This window comes from Gavialis gangeticus, unplaced genomic scaffold (genome assembly GCF_001723915.1).
Source record: "Gavialis gangeticus isolate Ggan-Ray unplaced genomic scaffold, GavGan_comp1, whole genome shotgun sequence".
Classification (NCBI taxonomy): Eukaryota; Metazoa; Chordata; order Crocodylia; family Gavialidae; genus Gavialis; species Gavialis gangeticus.
In genome coordinates, this window is record NW_017729004.1 from 17,795,812 (window position 1) to 17,818,390 (window position 22,579).

The 22,579-nt window shown below is 41.3% G+C and overlaps 1 protein-coding gene across 1 annotated transcript in view; it reads right to left on the bottom strand.

The window, feature by feature from the left end:
* Nucleotides 1–22,579, bottom strand: part of PAXIP1 (PAX interacting protein 1) — a 77,306-nt gene that overhangs the window by 12,454 nt on the left and 42,273 nt on the right. Inside the window, exons 8-17 of the mRNA XM_019507941.1 lie at nt 20,734–21,384; nt 13,401–14,124; nt 12,452–12,546; nt 11,767–11,862; nt 9,559–9,696; nt 8,453–8,574; nt 7,632–7,816; nt 7,431–7,474; nt 3,323–3,390; nt 1,336–1,438 (exon numbers count right to left, since the gene is read on the bottom strand). Of these exons, the coding sequence (XP_019363486.1) occupies nt 1,336–1,438; nt 3,323–3,390; nt 7,431–7,474; nt 7,632–7,816; nt 8,453–8,574; nt 9,559–9,696; nt 11,767–11,862; nt 12,452–12,546; nt 13,401–14,124; nt 20,734–21,384 (2,226 nt within the window). The remainder of the gene's footprint in view (nt 1–1,335; nt 1,439–3,322; nt 3,391–7,430; nt 7,475–7,631; nt 7,817–8,452; nt 8,575–9,558; nt 9,697–11,766; nt 11,863–12,451; nt 12,547–13,400; nt 14,125–20,733; nt 21,385–22,579) is intronic.

A 22,579-nucleotide genomic window follows, 5' to 3' on the forward strand; every position in this document is an offset into this window, starting at 1 on the left:
TCCTTTTAACTTCTTTCTAATTAACTTCTTAATTTTTGTGTAATTTTTGTGTTACTTCCTAAAGTTGTATATCAGCATGGTGGATTTTTTTGACTTACTCCCCACCACTAGTGTTGAATAGGATTATGCCCTGATTACTATTACATAGTAACTCACCAGGTCCTGTGTGTTACTCAGGATTAGCTCTAGAACTGTTTCCCCTCTTGTAGGGTACAAAACAAGGTGTTTTAGAAAATAGCCATGTACTACATCCAGAAATTTTACTGCCACGTCTTACCCGATGAAGCACTTACCCAATCTCTGTCAGGGTTGTTGAAATCTCCCATTATTATTGCTTGTCCCATTTTAGCAGGCTTTAATCTTTCTAAGCATTTCATAATCACCTTCTCCTTCCTGATCAGATGGTCATTAACACAACCCTAGTACCATATTTCTTTTTATTCAAGTATGGAATTCTACCCACAGGGCTTCTATGGTAGTTTCCTTTCCCCACTGACTATTATCCTTCTACCAGGGTCTCTGAGATTCCTATGATGTCAAAGTCACTATTTACTACCAGGTGTTCTAGTTCACCCACCTTATTTTTAGGCTTCTGGCAGCTGTGTAGAAGCATTTATAAATGTTGTCCTTGTTCAGCTGCCTGTTATTCTTCATGCTTTTTGACTGGGACTCCAGATGTTTTGATTTATCCTCACTATTATTATACTTCTTACTCCCCTACTATCCTCTTCAAGACCGTTTAGAACCTGAATAATGTCCCCTTCTGGGGTTCCATGAACCCAACCCATGTTGTCTTCTACCTGTTGGCTTTCCCCTAGTTTAAAAACGTCTCTACTGCATTTTTAATCTTCAGTGCCAGCAGTCTTGTTCCATTCTGGTTCAAGTGGAACCCATCTTTTCTGCACAAGCTCCTTCTGTCCCAAAAGGCTCCCCAGTTCTTGATAAACCTAAACTTCTCCTCCCTGCCCCATCTCATCCACACATTTGGACTCTAGAGCTCTGCCTGTATCTCTAGCCCTGCACATAGAACTAGAAGCATTTCAGAGAGTGCTACCATGGAAGTCCAGGCCTTTAACCTCATGACTATCGGGGGCGGGGAGGCCAGGAGACGACACGTGAGCATGAAGTAGCAGGATAAAGCTACATGGAATTAGCAAAATACATCACAGAACAATGTTCTTTTCTATTTTCCCCATGTTTTCTCTTTTTATCTAGCAGGCATTCACACATGGAGGTAAAGTCTTACACCCTAATTTTTGTTTAAATCAGGGAAAATTATCTGAAGCCATAAGGCGTTCCAATGTAATCTGCATAGCAGACAAACATGAAAGTCACCTTGATATACTGCTGAACTTGCATAGGCTCAAATCCTGTGAAGAGCACCACTGGCGTCAATTCTGGTGTGAGCTTTTTAGTAGGAGGTGGTAAGTCTTCAATTCTACAAAAATACATAAATATCAATGTACATCATATACTTCACACAAACACTGTGAACATTGTCCCAAAGTGTTTATTTTAAATCAATTAAACACCATCCTGCAAGTTTTTACTCCTGTGAGTAGTCCAATGAGTTAATAGTTTGCAGAATTTCTCTCTTTGGCAAATGATCTCCATCCTGGAAACAAAAAAAGTCCCAACTCCTACCCACTGAAGGTGACTTTGCCTCCAGAATGGCTTCTTAAAATGCAGCAATTTTCCAAAAAGATAACAGAAATTTTCAAAGTGCTTTGCCTCCTTATACTTACATGTCACACACTTCACCCTTATAAAAGGCTAAAAGACTTCGCACTATGAATGGCAGAATGATTCCCTGGACAGAAAAAAAAAATCTCACCCGCTTCAAACCAAATATCCAACAGGACTACAGTACTACAAGCCTTTATGTTAGCAGTGAAACATGAAAATAAAACATTTGAAAGAACCTACTCAACTATCTCAAAAAATGGTTGTAAGCTAAGTGAAACACAACCTCTCATGAAATGGTGTAATTTCAATTTCAAGAAAAGTTTAGGCTTTGTTTCTATGTTTTAAATAAAGAAAAATATCTTTATTGTTATAATGTTTAGCTCCTACTCCATTTTAAAATGAGTATACTATTTCTATCTTGATTGTTTTTGTCCATTCTCTTCTCCTCCTTTCTTTCTTGCTCTCCATTATCGTATGTTTAAAATCCCCTCTTTCCAATTTGGCTCTTTTTCCAATTTGAATTATAAAAAATTTCTCTCCTTCATATCAGTCCTTCTAATGCTTTTTTGTCATGACACCTTCAAAAATCTTAACAGCTAGGCTGCTGACATACCTGTAGTGATGACACAGCCTCTTGGCTGTCTGAATCCATCTACTCTCTCTGGTCTTAGGGTCATAGCTGGCAGCTTTTTTAGGCTGCGGGCCGAAATGAACCAATTTGGGTCAGAGACAGGCAGGCGCCACTGTCGTTTTTCCTCCATGGTGGCACAGGGAAAGTCCCACCACCACTGCTTTCCCCCATGGCTGCAACCACCACCAAAGTACCCTCACAGCCGAATGCCACTGAAGCCCGACATCATGGGCTGGATCAAATGACTCTGTGGGTTGGACCTGGCCCATAGGTTGAAGGTTGCCAATCTCTCTCTCAGAGTATAGATATACAAACAATGCACAGTAAGTTAAAGCACAGGTAGGGACTGACTGCAGAGGAACATATGCAGGTAACTGCTTATGGGCCCGAGTATAAACCAGCAATAAATACAAGATAAACTGGGGCAATTTAGCTCAGTTTTACCAAAGAAAACCTACTGCACTTTCATTTATCTTAGGTATGAAACAGTAGGCAGGCAATACTACAGGGGGACTGATGTATTGCAAGTCCTTGTCCCTTTTTTAAACCTGCTGTACTTCATTGTCTGACTGTACCCTTAGCTTGAATTGTAAGCCCTTTGGGGCAGAAACATCTTTTTGTTCTATTTGTACAAGCACAGCACAATGGGATTCTGGTCCACAACTGGGCCTCTTACATGCTACAATGTCGCCAGTCCTCTAACTTTCTTACCTCTACCTAATTTTAAAGGTCCCTGTTCTCAGCTTAAGCTCTCCCTACCTCACTTTACCTTTCTTTTATATAGCTCCCCTCCCCATGTTCTCCTTTCTTTCATCCATTAGGTATTGTCTTTTCCCTCTGAACTCCTCAATGCTTGACTAACAACATGTGCAAATGTGGATAAGAAAGTAACTGGACAGTTGACAGTTCTGTGGGCAGCCTGCTAAATTTCTGGTAAAGAAGGAAACCGATGTCTGTGCAAAAGGAAATAAATGATTCTTGTCACTGGTATCCAGTTATTCTTACCTTGCTCTTTTAGAAGAAGGCTGAAGACTTGTTTCATTTTGCTTTGGTTTCAGGGGTAACCTCACACCCTGTAATAAGAGCACAATGCATGTCTGAATTTAGCATAAGCTTTTTGACAGGGAATCCTAAGTCCCCTCTTTCACAACCCTACCTCTGCCTACTTCTTACCACATATTTGAAGCTACATGAAAACAAATAATTATACTTGTTGATGAAAAATATGACATGCGCTCACTACTTTTACACAAAAGTTCCTTAAACAATTGACTTGCCAGCAAATATTGTTAAAGGCAAACCCAAAAATGTTTTGTCCTTCTTTAAAAGAGCACCAACTTGGGGGAAAGTGTTCTTTAAGTGAATCACCATTACAAAAACTCATTCAAAAAAGGAAAAGAAGAAACAAAAAGGTTTTCTGTTGAAGTTCACTGACAATGTCATTGACACCATTTGTGTTTTGTCTATTAGGAGAGAAAAGCAAATTAAAGAAGCATTCACAATGCCAACAGCAGAGCAGAAAACACCTGAAGAGATTACTAATCAAAGTCTGAATAAAAACTTTGAACACAGACATGCTATTCATTAGGGGGCGTGCGAAGTGGGCCCTATTTGATTCGGGTTTGGATTCGGCCCAAATCAGGGACAGTGATTCGATTTGTTGATTTGGATCACTGTCCCTAATTCAATTCGGCCGAATTCACCTCTGAAGATTCGATGCCGATTTGGAGAATCGGTGATTCAGCCATAGACACAGCTTTAAATGTTTTTTCTACGTACCTTGAGGTACTAAAGCGGCTTGTGAACGCTACAATGCTGGGGCAGATCGCGTGTCCCACAGGAGCATTGGGGGCTCCTGTGTGCTGGGCACCAAACCCGGAAATGGACTGGAATACTTTGTTGTTCATACAGTGGGTCCACTGGGGAGCATGATGGGAGGCCCCCCTGCACGCCCCTGGCTCGATGATCGGCCACGGGGGGACCCCAGGTGCCACCCCAGACCCAGGAGGCATCCCGAGCTGGGGATGTCAGGGGAGGGCCCCCACATGCTCTCCAGCAGACCCAGAAGTGGATCAGAAGTGCTTCCAGTCCACTTCTGGGTCTGCTGCTGAGTGCACTGGGGACCACCCCCCAAGCTTCTGTGGGACACTCCATGCGCCCTAGCATCGCAGCATTCACAAACCACCTGGTGCCTTGAGGTATGTAGAAAAAATATTTAAAGCTGTCTATATAGCCGAATCTCTCCGAATCGATTTGGAGGGTTCCAATTCGATTCAGAGAGGTTAAAGGATCCTTTGATTCTATTTGGATTTGGAGATTCGGCCACCAAATCAGGGACCGAAGACTAGCACAGCCCTACTACTATTCATAGTTTACTCTGTTAGAAAACGGGCTATTTTTCAAAGAAGTCTATTTAAAAAAAATCAAGTTGTTAATGGCCCTCTAGGTTACTGACCACTTCCATTTCTGATAAAATGTGTGCTTCTCAACAGCAAAACATAAAGCACAGAACAGTTTCAACTGAAGTCTTTACATCTTCATGAGCTGCTTCATGAGGAAAACAAGAACTGCACATGATCCAGATTTGTAATATATGTATTATCTGGCATATTTATAGGAAAGTTTTACATTGTTAGTATCTTGTATATTCTTTGACCAAACCTATTTCAAATAGTCCATAAAATGTTTGTCAGGCCCATGGAATACACCGGGAGACTCAAAAAGTTAATGCAAATGAACGGAAGATGTGAAGCCAATGACCACAGCGAAGTGAAAATGCATGAAGTAAACCTCCATACAGATTCTCAAGCCCACTTCACTCCTGAGCAAGAGCAACCGAACAGGGATTTAATGTTACGTTCAGTGACTTCACAGAATTAGTGAGGTCACCTAAGGTTGAGTATCCCAGCACAGCCAAGGCCTCAGTGTATAAAGTCCCCTTAAAAAAACAACAGCTATCTTTCATTCATATGGGCATGCTGTCTTGACTGTCTGTCTTGCCAAACATTCCCCCTATAGTTTTGTTAAGTAGCAACTAATGCACACACAAGTATTCTTAACTATTTAATTGTACAAAAATAAGTTAAATGACTACCAAAGGAAGGAGGCTTAGATTCAAATAATGGTAAAATGATTACCAAAAAGATGATTAAGAAGTCAGAGCACAAAGACCCAATTCCTATATGTCTGCAATTCTATTCCAGACTGGAAGATAGCTTCGGGCTTATGGCCAAGACTAGGAACACTTTAGTCCTGGCTACTGCTGCTAAGTGTTTTAAAAAAAGTTTTTTAAAAATATTTTGACAGCTTAAAAAAAGTACAAGTTAATTATGACAGTTATACAGTTCCCACTTGGTGACGAACATGATAGCAAGGTTCAGATAACAAATGATCCAGAACAGAAGAAGCAAGGCAAAAATTTTCCCCAAAACATGAGATGTTATCTAAAGCCAACCAAGTCTGATGCTCATTGATGCAAACAAGGATTTATATTGGTCAAGTGAGACACTGTGAAAACAATTATTAGAAATGTACCTCACATTACCAAGGAAATCAGAATCTGAAAGCTTGCAATATAATAAACTAAAACGAAACTCGGTGCATTGACAAAAACACGGAACTTAAGGTTGACGTTGCATGTTCCACTTTTACAGATGAACTTTTACATAGCTTACGTTATGTATCGCAATATCAAAAGAGCCTTGCTTGTGTCAGTTTCTGCCACAGTCTGACTACGTGTACCAGGGCAGCCTATCCCTATAAGGAGAAAGGATCAGTCCTCCTAGAGATCCCAGCTGTGGGGCATTAGGGTAAGCAGTAAATGTCCCACTGGGACATTTAAAAGCTCCCAGAAGAGGAAGTGGTGTGGAGGAGGGGCCAAGCTGCAAGGAGGCTCACCTCCTAATGTCTGGGAAAGGACAGAAGGATTTTACTTTGCTTAAGACTGAATTTTGCCTTGGAGAATGGGCTGAGGAGCTCCTCAGGGAGTGAATTCTCTTGCAAAAGCCAGCAGGCTAAAGTAACCATCAGGCTGCAACCTCAAACCCGGGGCTTTGCCCTGACTAGCACAGTTGCTCAACCCACCCTGCCATCCTACAGTTGACCACCCAGGCTGGTCATGGCTGACCTGAAGCCTCCATCAAAGCCAAGCCCTCCACTCATTCCCTGTCACCAGTCAGGATCAACTGAGCCTCCACTTACGATTTCAGGTGCCCATATAAACTGACCTGGAACAGGGTTCAACCTCATCCCAGACCACCTTCTACAGATGTACCCTAGGGCCTGCTCTCTGACTCTGCTCTCTGCCTGATCCCCCAGCTTCCTGACTCAGCTTGTTCCTAGATCCTGTTCTTTTATTCATCTCCTGACTTCCAGACCTGGCTTCCCCCTAAAATCTGTTCCTTCCTCCCAGCCCTGGTCAGCACCTCGATCCTTGAGTGGCCCCGGACCTGGCCGTCCGTCACCTGGTTTGACAGTAACCCATTTACACGATCGTTTTAATCATTTAAAAACTTAAAAAAATATAATGCTATAATGAAATGAAATCTGAATGGCACATCATTCACTCTACTGGGGCAGAGCCCCTTTCTACTCTGCCCCCAGCAGCTTGGCCCCTCCTTGCAGCTTGCCGCCTCCTCTCATCTGCTTCCTCATCTGTAAGCTTTCACTCTTTTGTACTCATGATAATATTTGAAACTGGTAAGAAACATATTGCTTTAATTTTTCCTAGTAAGAATTGTATGCTTTAAAACAGATATTCAAAAATGACCACTGATTAAAAGTTCTTCAAGTTGGGCAAAAGTGGTCTGATCTACTAACCCTCTGAAAACCAAAGCCTTTGAAGAAGTTTGAAGGGACTAATCAAAATCCCCAGTTGCTTTTGGAGCTTGTCTAATAAATAATCGTTGGTTGGATTTTGCAAAGGATATTTTCCTTTTGCTCCTAACTCTGATGCATGGTAACAAGACATCAGAGAAAAAGGAAGCTTTTTATTGTTTCATAGCCTTTACAAATTTATGGTCATCCGGTTCTTGTGGACGTGCTTACACGCTCATACAGAATAAAATCTCAACAATAACTTTATATAAAGTTAACTTTCATAAAGTCAACATACCATTAGAAGTTCTGATGATACCTTTAATGGCACTCTCCATGCATCTATAAGAGGTGAAGACACAACACAAAAGGACTGTATGAGTAATCTGCTACAGGAGAGGTGTGTCCCAGTCCAGCAAAGACAAGTACAACCATCATTTTATCCAGTGAGGTAATTTCTAGGCTACATGGAATTTTGTGAATCTAAAATCTTACTTACCCAGGAGATTCAGAACTAGATGCTGACTGGGAGACAGTGGATCTTGAAGGTTGAATACTATATATCGGCTGTGCTGAATCTGCCGCAAAGCTTCAAAGTTTCCTAGAAGTATGTCACACAACCACTGTGCATTTACACATGGTATCCTCCACTCTTTGGCTTTCTCATACTTTAACCCACTAGGCCTTATTGTGTGGGGGGAAAGAGGAAACATGCACATTAATAAGCTTCTACCAATATGCTCTAAATCCCCAAAGTTCCCTTCTTGACCTGCCCTGCTGAATTCATTTAACTGTAGCTATAACTAAATAAATGTTTTCAGTAAAAGGTATTTTTGTTATACATGTGAAGAACAAACAACTGGTGGTGCCCTTAGCAGTGTATCTAAATTGGCTCTAGTAAAACACATTTACCCAGTCAATATTAACACAGTACTGTACAACTTTTAACTTTTGAGCCATTTCAGTTTTCACTAGTTTGAATGGTCTAAAAAAAAAACCAAAAAAACAAAACAAAAAAACAAACAAACAAACAAACAAAATAAAAAAAAAAATGTAACTTTCTAAACATTCAGAAGATTAGGCTTTTTTTTCCCTTTTTCTTAAAAACTAGTAGGGTGTAGTATATTGTAATATAATTAAAAAACACTGGGCATCCATAGCATCTTTAGGGAAGTACTTCCCACTAGGGAAATAACTAAAAAAAAAAGTATTTTTATCATGAAACAGATAAACAACACTTTGTACAGTAATAAAGGATATTTTTGTAGCTTAACTGCCAATAAACTATTGATGTGCATGTTGGCAAGATAAACTACTTACTCTTTACAGATGAGAACTGTGTTGCTGCGACACAGATAGCCTGTATACTTGGCTCCTGCTAGGTATGCCATTAGTTTGAGGTCATCTCTGTCACTATCCACAAATCCTGTTACTGAGATTATCTATGGCAGAAAAGAATAAGTTATAAATATTATAAATGAAAGTAGTAGGCAGTATTTGTAGGTTTCAAATAAAGTACTATCCTCTAACTTTGTGCATTTGCTTACAAATCTCAATGAATTCACAGCATCCTCCCCAATTTGCAGGTAGGCAAACTAAGACTGCATGGAAGAGTGACTTGCCCAAGCCGTGAAAAGACTCGAAGTCAAAGCTAGCACTAAAACTATCAGACTCCTGCCTTTGTTTTACCTTAAATCTCCTGATCTATCAATTCAACACCATCTTTGGAGCTACATATATTTTTCTGGGAAATAATTTTTGATCTTTGCCCTTCATGAGAAAAACCAGTCACAAAAATGTGGTAAGTGCTGAATGAGAAATTGCCCAAACATGTGCAAGCTTTATTCATTATCTTATTATAATCTATATTAAACTGAAACGCCTTTATTGGAGAAAAAATGATTATCTCAGGTAGCAAAGACAGCTGTTAAACTAAGGCAGATAAAATTCCTAGAGAACATTCCTGAGCTGTAACTGCAACGTATGTTTTGCCTGTAACAAAAACGCATTGCTGCTCTTGTATAACTATTAAAATTGCTATTTTTTCATGTATGGTATCAATTAGAAAAACTGGACCCAGTTCTCAATTATGGCAGCTGCAAATACTAGGGGTAGAATACTAGGGGTAGAATCCTATTACCTTAGCCACTCAGCTTTTGGGGCTAAAACAAAGAAGTCCAAAGCCAGACTTATGTTACTGTACAGGTGGGTATACTACATAACCGCCCCGCCAGTGGTAGCCTATTGTATACGTGTAGTATATAACTGTATGTTTACATGCCTACATTTCATAGGCAAGCAAAATATCACAAGCTGTCAAAAACAGGACTTGTTGGGTAAATACTAATTAAGCACATAAAGTCTGCCCTAAATTGTTCGTATTAAAAACTTCTGAGGTTTCATTGCCCAAATTAGCTGCATCTTACATGCTGAGAACATGGTTTTCCTCCTGGGGGGAATGCCACTGGAAAATGGAGGGCACGATGTGGTGGTATCATTTTCTTCTTCTTTAAGATTGAGTTCAACCAGTGTGCTGTTATGCATCTCTTCCTTTCTCTCAAAGCCTACCAACAAATGCATAAACAACAATTAGAAATTCTTCCATACCTTCTTGAACTCACTCTGAAAACAGTCTATTCGGACACCCACTTAACCCATTAAAAAAAGACAGACTTTGCTTGTTCATACTTTCTCTCAAGAGAATCTTTATATCTAGCCCTCCTTCATACACCATACCCTTCAGATATACCATAGAACACTATGCTGGAAGTACAGTTTGTTTTAGATGACAAAAGATATAAAAAAGTTTTATGAAAATGCTTGTTAAGACTCCATGAGTAAGGTTATGCTCCAATCTGCATTGAAAAACAAACAAAAACAATTTTATATATAAAAAAATATAGCATATCCCCCCAAACTTACCATAGTAAAAAAATTTCCCCTTAAAAAAAAATACCACCCAGGCCATTCTTTTCTGTGTCCCAAACAACTTTAACTGAAAACACACAGATCCCTTTAACCACGTAGGCACAATACTAACTTGATTTTTTGCAAAGGTTCTATCTAGTCTTAGAGAGTCTTAGTCCATGTTGAAATGGGAATTTTTAAGTTACTGACATTGTCAACAAACAACACAGAGCCATAATTATCCCATACCTGAACATTATGAATTCAGGAAAATCAATGTTGAGATGACATTTAGAAGAAATCCAAATATGTTTAAGTAGTAAACAGCTGATTCCTCACAAAAACCCTTAATTATGTCTCAAAATGGCATACAACTAGTGATAAAACATCTTACCATTTGCAATTCTGAAGTAGGTAAAACTGATTTTAAAGGCACATTACATTTGTTTACTTCCTGATCTTGGAGGGGTGCTAAACCTACTTCAAAACCCATCTCTGAATCTACATAAACAGAACACCCCTCCAACCAGATGAATAAAACAGTAGTAGGGCTCCTTCCAGTAAGTTGTTTACCAGTACCAGTTTACTCAGTAGGTTTTTTCCTGAAGCAATTATGCTCGTAGAGCAGGGATGGGTAATTGTTTCAGCTGGTGGGCCACTTAATGAGTATTAGTGAACTGTCAATGGCCACCCAAAATCTTTCAGGAGATATCATTTTAACAAATTATAGATAAAAACAAACCATAAACTAAAAATTAAACATCTACTATAACGTATTTTAATTTTATATCAAAAATATTTTTGTCCCTATTTATGGTTTGGGGTTTTTTGTTTTTTTTTGAGTAACACACACACGCGCACGCGCGCGCACAGAGTAAAAGCTGTGTTAACTGGCATTTTAGTCATCGACACACTCTAATAACTGGGATTTTCAGCCGGCCGCAGGAAGGAGGAGGGTGGGGGAAGCTCACCACCCTGCACTGTTGCTGCTCCATTCTTCAAAACGGCAGTGGGCGCACTAAATAAAGCTTATTCAACAAGCTTTAGATAAGCACCCCCACCACCATTTTTAAGCGCAGGGACACTGATGCATGAGATGCTCCGGGTGCTTTAATTAGAGCAGTTCTTGGAGCCGTTTTAATTAAAGTGCCCCCCACTCCCAGAGCATGTGTAAAAATGCCCTTTATTTTAAACAGAATGTAAATGTAAAGGTACGTATATCAATACAAGTTAGGTACACACTTCAGCCTTGGCTCAGGAAACCCTAGATTGCATTTATAGGTACAAAGATGTAATATAACTACAGTCTTGTGCAGATACTCAAGTTTCTCCTGGAAGAGCAACAACCTGCACTGTAATTTTAAGTGTTAGGGCAGTCTAAATATCACTTTCTAATCTTTTTAAATGCAGGGTTGCATAATTCTTCTTTGCGTTGCTGCTCCACACAACAAGATGGTTTTGATTACACCATAAATCTAATAATTTTGACTGATTCGTATTTTCAGCTATCTTCTTTCCCCACTGGACTACTGAGTTATTAATATTGTGATACAGCCTTTACTTGTTACCAAGATAAAATTCCATAAACTACAACAGAACTTCTGGCTTAGTGAAGCTGGAAAGATTTGACCCATACTGTTTTATGCTCAATAAAGCTGCAAGCACTGGCATTTCTTAACAAATCTCCAAAGCAAAAGTATGTCAAGTCATATTATGGCTTTGCTTACCTGAGCGTACATATTACTGACTTGGCTTTCACAGAGAAGATGCGTACATCTGTTTGTTAGTGTAGGATCCACAGTGCCGCCATGTGCTTGGATTATCTGGTAAACCAAAAAAGCTAAACTTTTAATGTCTACAATTTACTCTTAAATTTTAACTTAACCTAACAAATCAACAGTTTCAACGGGGGCCAACCGCTCTTCTTAGTGGAGTCTTTTTGCATCTCAAGAGTTGGAGCTATAATTAAAAACAACAGAGCATTCTTATGTGCAAATTAATCATAATTATTACAAACGTTACTTGAGAAGACCTTGTCATGGAATGATTTAAGACTGCTATTTATTTTTGAAGGAGAGAGAAACAGCATTAAGTGCCTCAGCTTTAGGAGCAACTAACACTGCTACCATTCTCCCACCACCAAACTTCCAGACCCACGGGAAGCTGCATGGGGCAGATGACAAATGCTGCAGGCCAGATTTGGCTCTCAGGCCAGAGGTTGTGCACCACTGTTTTAGGTCATATAACAAGGGACATATAATATATGCACACGGGTCACACACAGAATGGGTAATGAGAAAATTATCAGGGTTTAAAAAAAAATAGTGCTTGCAATGTTTATTCTTTATAATTTTACTGATCAAACCACCATGCTGTATCAATTTTGTTCTTTTGAACAAAGCAAAATCTTACCCGTTTCCAAGTCGCTAGCAGTTGTTTATCAGACATCTGTTCTGGATAGTCAGCAATTGCAAACACGCAGCCCAGGAGAAAATAATCTTCTGGAACTAGAATAATTTGGCACATGAAAGAACAGAATTATAAACCAAGAGTTTGGAGATATCCATCTCAGACCATATTTGTTGTATTATTTATTTCCCACTACCAAACTATGGAATAAATACATTTTGGATTGATTATATATAAATCAATTGTAAACTACAACAGAATAATACAATCAACATACATATAAAATGTTGTGGATAACTCAGCCCTCAAAAGATTTTAAGAAGTGATATCCATGAAAATATCCAGTGATAGCCACTGAAATCCTGTTCATCTAAAGAAATGTATAGTTCAGCCCTTACATACTTTTTGTAATATGATGCGATTAACAGGGCAGAGAATCATAAGCTATTTCACAAAGACCACCAATAGACAGCCAAAAACAAAAAAACCTTCTTCTTGTTACCAGCACAGGCAGAATTTGAAATGGCACTGTAGGAGGTGAAAAGTTGATATCCCAACACCGATCTTTTGAGCTATCTAGTTTCCCCAGCCTTTCCAGGACTCTTCCCTAACTAGGTTCTCTTTGAAAACTTCCATCCCAAACAAAAAATGGACAGTAGACATGGATTAACACCACAGTCATTGCACAATTCATGCATTTAGATGCTAGATATTAAAAGGTGTTTCACTGCTTCTGCCACATTCAGAGTTTGGAACAGTCTTTTGTTTTACCGCTCCATGTATGCAATACTTACTAGAACGCAGTCCAAATCATGGTTCCTAGGCAATGCAGTGGCATGCTGTAAACATACAAGTACTTCCTTTAAGTTCTTAATTAAAAACATAACCTATTTAACCTAACATCTTTCATATCACCAGGCATCATATTAAGGATCATAAAATCATCACTAACTCTCTACTGCTGGGTCATGTCCAAAGAGCTGCTGCTGCTGCAATTGCGGCTGCTGTTGCTGGTGATGTTGGGGCTGCTGGGCTGGAACTTGATGCTGTAGTGTCTGTGATGCTTGAGTCAAGTGCTGTGATGCTTGATTTTGCATTTGCTGCTGCTGATGCTGTTGGTGTAATCTCTGCAGGTGCTGCTGCTGCAACTGCTGTTGCTGGATCTGCTGCTGATGATGCTGCAGCTGTTGATGTTGTTGCAGGTTCTGTTGCTGTAGTTGTTGCAGCTGCTGCTGTTGCAGTTGCTGCTGTTGTAATTGATGCAGCTGCTGTTGCAAAGCATGCTGCTGCTGAAACTGCAGCTGTTGCTGAGGCCGGTGCAGCTGCTGTGGATGTAGCTGTTGCTGTGGAAACTGTAACTGCTGCTGTGCAAATTGGTGTTGCTGATGAACTTGCTGTTGCTGTTGTGAAAACTGATGTGTCTGCTGCTGTGGGAAAGGCTGTTGGGAAATTTGTGGTTGCTGCTGCTGCTGCTGCTGCAGCTGCATGAGTTGTTGAGGCTGCAGGTGTAAAAGAGGGTGGTGCTGTTGTTGCTGGGTTTGATGGGGTTGCTGTAATAAATGTGTCTCTGGAGTTAATTTCACTTGGCTAAACAACACTGCATTTGGGTGTCCCTGTTGGCTGTGATTGACTTGTTGCTCTAAACTTTTTGTAGGTGCTGAAAGGGATTGCAAGATCTAGAAAACAAAGATTACTCTTGTAACCTTTATGTCATCAGCCACATACAAAAAACCAAAGCACAAATGTGAAAATTACTTTAAAAAAAAAAAAACAATATAGCAAGCTTGTTTTACATACAATTCAAGATCAACAGAACCTTTAATATTGTTTTGTGATTTAAATCAGTGCAGAAACAACTATCTAAAATAAAAGAGCATATATAGTGCATGACATGGAAAAGAACATTTTAGCATGAGTCTAAAATAAGAATCCAATCCAAAACTCTTGACAGTATCTTGAATAAAAATACGATATTTACGACATTTGTTAATCACGCTTAGATGCCTCAACTCCATAGGTTACATTTATTCAGAAGAAAAATTAAAACAAATGGGCATTTACGCTTTATAGTCTATTGGTCCATACAGGTAAACTTTAAAGAAAACAAGAAAATGGAATCGTCTCCCCAAATCTGTAAAGAATGTCCCAATTTTCTAAGCTGTATGGAGGAATTCAGTGTAAGGCAGCTTCCCCATCAAGACTAGGAGCAACAGTCTCAAACCGCAGCAGAGGAATATGGTTGGAGATTAGAAGGAACTTTTTGGTAATGAAGGTAGTCAAGCTTTGGAAGAAGGCTGCCTTGGGAAGCTATGCTGTGCAATCTCCAGCCCTGGAAATTTTCAAGAGCAGCTCAGACCAGTGGTGCTCAAGCTCTCCAGCCGCATGGGCCACATGAGCAGCATAGGGCTTGTCCGCAGGCCAGATCCCATACACGGGGTTGGTCTGCAGGTTCAATGTGGCTCACAGACCCACAATCCAGAAATCTGGTGGTGAGATCAGCACTAGCATTTATTGTTATGGCTTTGGGAGCAATTAATGCTGCTACCACTCCCCTGTTGCCACCCTTACAAACCCATGAGGAGCCCCACAGGCTGGACCACATGGCACTGGACCATTGCATTAGACCAACACTTGACTGGGATGGGTTTAGTCAAAGCTAATTCTGCCTTCAGCAAGCTTGGACTAAATGACCTCATGAGGTCTCTTCCAGCTCTGCTACAAACCTACGATCCTTTTGGCATATCTCAAAGAGGGCTTTTTGTTCTTCCTTTTGACTATATCCCACAATGCATTGTTCTGTATTGAGAAACCTAGTATCGCTGTAACAGCAGTATTTGTGACGCCACAGATGTGTCTATTCTGGGATGTCTTCTAAAACTAAGAAGCAAAGTTACTAGTATGAGACAGATCTTAGAAACTGTTTAAAAAATGTAAACACCTGTTAAAATGTAGCATGTCTATATCAAAGGCAACACTCACCTAATATTTCTGAGGCTTTTTTTCACAAAGCTTGTTTTTCATTAAACAGAAGCCAAAAATTGTCACATGTATTTGTTTAAAAAATAGCAGATAAAAGAGAGAACTAGATAAACTGCCAGTAATACTAGAAAGTATGCTAAAAGACAACAATAAACTCTTTTCCAACAATCAAAAATATTCTACTTCTAACCTGTAAAAAGCCATAGGAAGTTAGAATAGTTTGTATTACAAACTACTTGCTCATGAATCTCTACCTTCACGAGGCACCTAAAAATTAAACTGAAATGAGTAGACACAGTTTATTATCTCACTTCACTGCATAAACATTGAACCAATACTATAAAATCAGTTGCACTTAAACTTTTACGTTTTAAGATATTATATTATCCCTTTCCACTACAGTCTTGTGAAGTTCTTTAACTTCTCTAAAAAACCTTTTTGTTATGAAGTTGCAAAATGCTGGAGGCTCTATTTTACTTTTTATTTTATAGTTATCTTCAAGGACTTGGTGACTTCCGCCTTCAAGAACAACACAGAATGACATTTCTTCTGCAATGGTGCTGTCCATAGTTTCAAGGGTCAGAAGGGACCTGAACAGATCATCAAGTCTGACCCCCTTCCCTGGGCAGGAACGAGTGCTGGAACCATAATACCTGAGCCAGATATCTATCAAACCATCCACGTTAGTGGATGACAGGTTACTAGGGCTAGGAATCATAACAGTTCCCACCTACCAATGGGAATTATGCCTTGCTAGAAGAGAAGCCACTACTGTATTCAGTGGCCCATATACTTAGTGTGGCAGGCCAGTAGGGGGACTCCTGAGCAGAGACACCCATTTCACTGCACCCTGCCAAAAATCAAGCTTCAGATGCCTCTCTGGGGGCACCAACTTCTGGCCATCCCCCTTCCTGGAGCACACCTGCAAGCTTGGGGTAACTGCTGCCACCACCCGGAGTCAGGTCTCTGTCTGGGCCCTATGCTGCCCGGGATACATAGGCCCTGCAGACCTTGGGGTACTTCTATTTGCCTGAAGCCTAGAAAGTAGCCTCCCTTAGCCAGCTGAGTCAAAGGAGCAAAAAGGCCTGCCCAATCCCTCTCAAGCATGTACCGCAAGGTTTGCTAACTTTATTGGGTAAAGAGGGTAGGCTTGGGGAGGGGTACAAGTCAGAGAAGTACTAAAAGAAAATCCCAGAGCAAACAAACGGTGTGGTAGCCTTTTGACAAGCGACTAAAACACTAGATTCTGAATTCCTAACTACATTTCAGGTAAATTACTCACAATTCCATGCAGGGGCTGACTGAGCCTGCTCTACAGGCAGCATGGCTTCCTGGCTGAATCCCCAAAACTTGTCTCCCCTTCTCCTTCTAGGAAGGACCTTATATACCCATCGTGACCTAATCACTAATTTCCACCCCAAACCAGTATCTTCAAACCATGGCCGATACCAGTTGGTCAGTTTGAAAAAACGTCACCAACCTCAGGTGAGGGTTTAAGGTTACACAGGACGGGAGAACGAGTTCCCCGTCCCGCAGGAATGTCTCCAGCCCAGGTCACAGCTCAGTCATAAATGAAACAGATGGGGGCAGCTGCTGCCTGCTTACAGCAGAGACAGAGTGTGATTTCTCCACACTTAGTACATGTCTTATTCGTCTTTACAGATAAGCCTAACAGAGGTTAGCATGTTCATTCCATTTTTCAGTCCACCTGGTTTTGCTTTCAAATGATATGGAAGATTATTAAACATGGTCCTGTCTTCACCTGCAGTAAAGCCTATTAGATGCCCTAGACTCTCATGATGTGGTAGCATTTATTATAAACAATTATACAAAATAGCTTTATTACTCTAGTCTTCCCTTTCCAGTTGTTTCCCATCATTTTTTTCAGGCAGGAACTTATTAGTGTATGCTGGTCAATACCCAGCAAAAAGGTAACCTAACCCCATTGTGGCCTCTGAACACTACCTGAATATAAAAGGTACATAAACAAAGAAATCCACTGCACACAGTATAGCACTGGAATTAATTTTGTAGGCTGAGATCTGACTATTGGTCTCCGTCCCAAGTCCAAAACATCACATACTCTGCAGGACACAACATGCAAAATTTTAAGGGGTAAAATCTTCCAGAGTCATCCCAGGGCAAACTCTACAAGGGAACCTGGGAGCAAAGCTCATCATCACAGCTCACCCACCAGACAACTGCTGCTCCAGCAAAATTCTCAGCTTTCAGTTTCCCGTACATTAACTGGCTTCATGTTAGCTGGCTGAGCTGAGAGCCACCTCAGGTAGACGGTAGGTAGCGTAGAGGAGATGGATGTGACCTGGGATTCTCAGGGGTAAATCCTTACCTGGAGTTGCACATACAGGCCAAGTCGCCCCTGCAACTCTCACATAAGAGAGGAAAGACCCACCTCTTCTTGAGGGTTTAGGCACTTTCTGGAGCTATGGGAGAACTGTTTTCAAATCCCAGGTCCATATTAGGGAGATTGGAAACTTCAAAACAGGCCTCTTGTAACCCAAGTAAAAGCCCAATAAAAGCCCAATAAAGTTAACTGCCTTCTAAGGCTCTATGAATATTATTTATACAAGCTGAAACAGCTATAGCAGGAGAGAGTGAATGAGAGCTTCAGATCAGGAACCCAAAATGGCTTAATGTAATAAGGACTCGCTCCAGGATGCAGGAAACCTGGCTTCAAATCCCCAATCCAAATCAGGCACAGCGAGAATCTGAGACTAGGTCTCTGACCTCTGCAGTTAGGACGCTTACCGAAGAGCTACTCAACATAATCATGCACTCAGTCGAGTGCAGAAGTCCAGCAGTCATTTGTGTAAGGCTGACCTGATAGGTGGGTCTGGAGAATGGCTACTGGACCAGGCATCACAGTTAAAGAACACCTGGTTTGGATCTTGATGGGAGCTGGACATGAGCTAGGGCACTGAACAACTCAGGAGTGGGTAGTTGTATATGTTCCCACTGGAAGAAACTTAGGTACTTTGAGAAATAACGCACCTTGAATGTCAGCCAGGAGCTGAGCATGCGTTTTGCGATTCTCCATGGTACTTAATGTTTCACTTAAGAGTTACATTCACAAAAGGGATTTGAAGCTTAAATCACTTTTCTGAAAATGTGACATAGGCACTCAAAAACCCAAATCCGAAAGCTCCTAGTGCCTGAAGTGCACTAGTTATAATCATCTGAATAAAATGTACCTGTCTATAAATACAAAAAAAAAAAAATGTGGTAGCATGGCATTCTAGCTATTCATTTTTCCACACGCATCACTGAAACGCAATTTTGCAATTCTGGAATGTATACTGAAATGCAACTGCAACTTAGCGCTGCATTAGTAGAATTACTGCATGCAAGACACCAGAGGTGATAGTACCAGTTAGTGCTGGTTAGGCCTCTGTTGGAGTACTATTTCTAGTTTTGGAATCTGCGTTTTGAGGATATAGAGAAAATGGAGATGATCCAGAGGCAAGTAACAAAGATGATAAAGGGACTAGAAAGCAAACCGTAAGAGGTAAGCCTGGGGGGAACTAGGTACATTTAAGTTTGGAGAAAAGGGCCATGTCCAAATGAGCATGAACATTTGCTTCCCTGGGGGCAAGCAGCAACAGTGCACCTTGCGCCACCGCTACTCATCCCCCCAGGAAAGGCCTGTGTCATATGTGCTTTTGCATGTGGCAAGTCACCCCCGGGGGGATAGGGGAGGCTGGGGCCACCACTGAGATGGCCCCAGCAGCCTTACCTGGGGTCCTCCTGGAGCTGCAGCAGTGGCAACTCTGCCGTGCGGAGCTTGGCCAGCAACCAGGGCATGGCTCTGGGCGGCCTGGCTCTGCCTTTTTTTGTGGGTTTTTTGACCCCTGGATAGCCAGGGGTCAAAAAAAACCTGTCAGGGATCAAAAAAAAATGGAGCAGAACATGCATGGGCAACGTGCCCTTGCAGCTTGGAGAATATCTAAATGTGTGGCATTTGGTGCCGCTGATGTGTTTGCGGCATCACATACTGCATGGCCACGGTCATCTGGACATGGCCAAGATGATTGGGGGGGGGGGTCATGGCAGGAGCTGTCAAATCTGAAAGCCTGCAGAAAGAGGGGGAAAACTGTTCTTTGCTACAAGGGCTGAATATGAAACAGAGGGTTTAACATGCAGCAAAGCAGACTTAAAATTAAACCACAGAAAAAGCTTCCTAACCATAAGAACAATAGAATGAAACTAGCTGCCCATGAAATCTCCTTCACTGAAAGTTTTTAAGAGGTTGGACTGAGATCTAGCATAGTTTACAAATAGCACATCCTGCATTTGCATGAGGAGCTGAACTAAATAACCCCTAATTTGATGAAATCTAATAGCATGGAGCTCCTACAGACGTGCCGGGAGCCTGCTCCAACGTGCTAAAAATCCAGTACATCGCACCTGACACGATTAATCAAGTCTGCTGGAGCACAGAAACTGATGTGCTCTGACAGCAAAGCCTTCCACGTCACATGCTGAGAAAACAGCAGCAGGGTACTTTGAAATAAAACACATTCGATAAGCTTTAGTGCAAAGCACCCCACTGCAATTTTTTCAGCATGGGGTTATTGATACACATGCTGCGCAGGTGCTTTTAATTAGCGCAGCTTGCTAATTAAAGTGCCTGGCACCACATACCAGAACACATGTATAAAAGTCCATGGTTACCTAAACGTGCTCCCATATACATCATTACTCGCTTTCAAAAGAAATTCAGTGCAAGCTTTGTTATAGCTAATATAAGTAAATGGGTGGCACATGAGAGAACCAGCGGCAACTTATGGCTTTTGCAATTGTACCTTGAGTGTACCACACAATTTAACAAATACCTAATGGTACAAAATACTACAAATGCAAAATTGGAAATATATTACAGCTGGGCAGAAGGCTTCAAGTTTATGAAGTTTGGTGTAACTCTACTGGCCAAATAGTCTGAAGTCTATGAATCAATTTTTGCGCTCCTGCCAGCACAGACAGTATATAACCAAACATAAATAAGAACAAGCTGAAGGGAAATAAATAAAAAGAACCTAGGTATCAAAGATCAGAGTTAAATTCTGTTTTAACATCATTAATTCATATATTCCATCAATCCACTGTTTTCGGTTTTTCAGCAGAAAAAATAAGTGTCTATCTTGGGATACGTTTAAATCTATCTGCAATCTATACAGAACTTGGGAGCACTATACATTTTGTGGGTTTCAAAAGGAGAGAACATTCTTAGAAGAGTTAGGTCCTAATAAAATGCACAATATTTTATAAGTTAAAAATTCAACACTTACATGTGCTACATTTGATGGTCTGTTAATCTGCTGAATATCAGCACTATTAGTAATATTTCTTAATGTCCGTGCGGCTGGACTCCACGTAGCCATCATTTCTGGTCGTTCAGAGCTTTGGGTCCCTTGTACTGAAGCCATTATATTACCTCTGATTTCTGGTGGTAAAATATTGCCTGGTACTGGAGGAACATTGGCACATAAATTAATTAACCCAGAGTCCTTGCCCTGAGGCAATCTGCGCTTTGCTGTAGATGTCTGTGGAACTTCAGCTGGTGTCCAGTTCAAATTCCTTTCTTGCTTTTCTGGAGAGGAATCTGAAGAATCATCAAACATCAGTTCCCCTTTTGTTTTATCAGCACTAACAGATTTGGGTGAAAAAGCTCGATCACCCAAAGGCGAGGCTTCTCGAGAAGATGCTGGGCTTGATAATTTTTCATCTGTACTAGCTTCATTTGGGGAATCTCGTTCTTCATTTTCTGCTTCTTCCTCCTCCTCCTCCTCCTCTTCCTCCTCTTCTTCCTCCTCGTATACAATCAGACGAGGATGATAGGGTATCTCTTCTTTTTTAGCTTTATCAGATATAGAGTCTAGTACCCAGTCAGGTGTCACAATTTTAATGCTCTCTCGTTTACAAGCACATTCGTATTTTTCCTGGGGAGAAAATTTAAGAAACTGTTATAAACAAAGTTTGACATTTCCCCTCTCACTCGTATTCAGATGAGATTTAATTATTCTTAGTGATGTTGACAAATCCTACCATCAAATATGCTTCAGTACATAAGTAGTTTAGCCCACAATTAACAACTTTTTATTTCACAGCATATGACTATTTAAGACTACCTAGAACAGTAACAACTGAACAGTTTCAAGTAACCTTTAATAGAGCCTAAATCAAAAAAGCTTCAATAATTATCAACAGGGAGCTTAGTTTTCTCGGTTTAAAAATCGCATTCTCTGATAAAACCCAGAAAATTCGCAATTAAAATGAAAAGCCAATATATTTTATATGTATATCAGCTGAACACAATGTTTTACTGATATATTTAACATTTTAAAGCAATCTGGAAGCCTACCAGTGCTTCAATCACTATAATAAAATAAATTCCAAATACCTATACCGTTTGGTATTTGATCTTGTTTTCTTTTTATAATAGAAAATCAGAGCTCCTTCTGCCCCCTTCGCTCATCAGGACGCAGGTCCAGGGCCCTCACTCCCCACCCACAGCCTCCCAGCCATGTTGGTGACCCTTGCCCCCAACCCACAGCCCCCTGCCATCCCCAGCTGCCAGAGCCACAGGGCCAGAGACCTGGGTCTGCAGCCCCCTGCAGCAGCACCCGTGTCCCAGCTGCCACCCATGGGAGCCGGCAGCTGCTGCAGCAGAACTGAGCGCAGAGCTCGCAGCAGCAAGAAGCTTCCCTGCCCGTCCCTACTCTGCCCTGCCATGATGGGTCCCGCCTGCTGGGCCACAGAGGCCCCACCCCATGCACAAATCTGGGGGGCACATGTCCCCTACCCAGGAGTTTGTGCAGCAGCGGAGAGCCAGCCCTTCTGCCCCGTCCCGCTCCCTGCCCAGGCCCTGCAGGCACGCATTCCAGCCCTAGGCTCCAAGCTCCATGCACCACCCGGATGGGCAGCAGCCCCACCCCGCCTAACTCCCTTCCCCTCCCCTCCCTATGGGGGCTTCAATCCACCACTCTTCCCCCCACAGATTACCTGTGGGAGCTGCTCTCCAGGCTGCCTGGGGCCACATTCATGTACATGCACATGGCTCCCTCCACCAGACCGCCCTCCTCCTGTCCCCTCCAGCCCCTTGCAGGCTGGAAATCTGCCAGCCTGCGCAGAGCT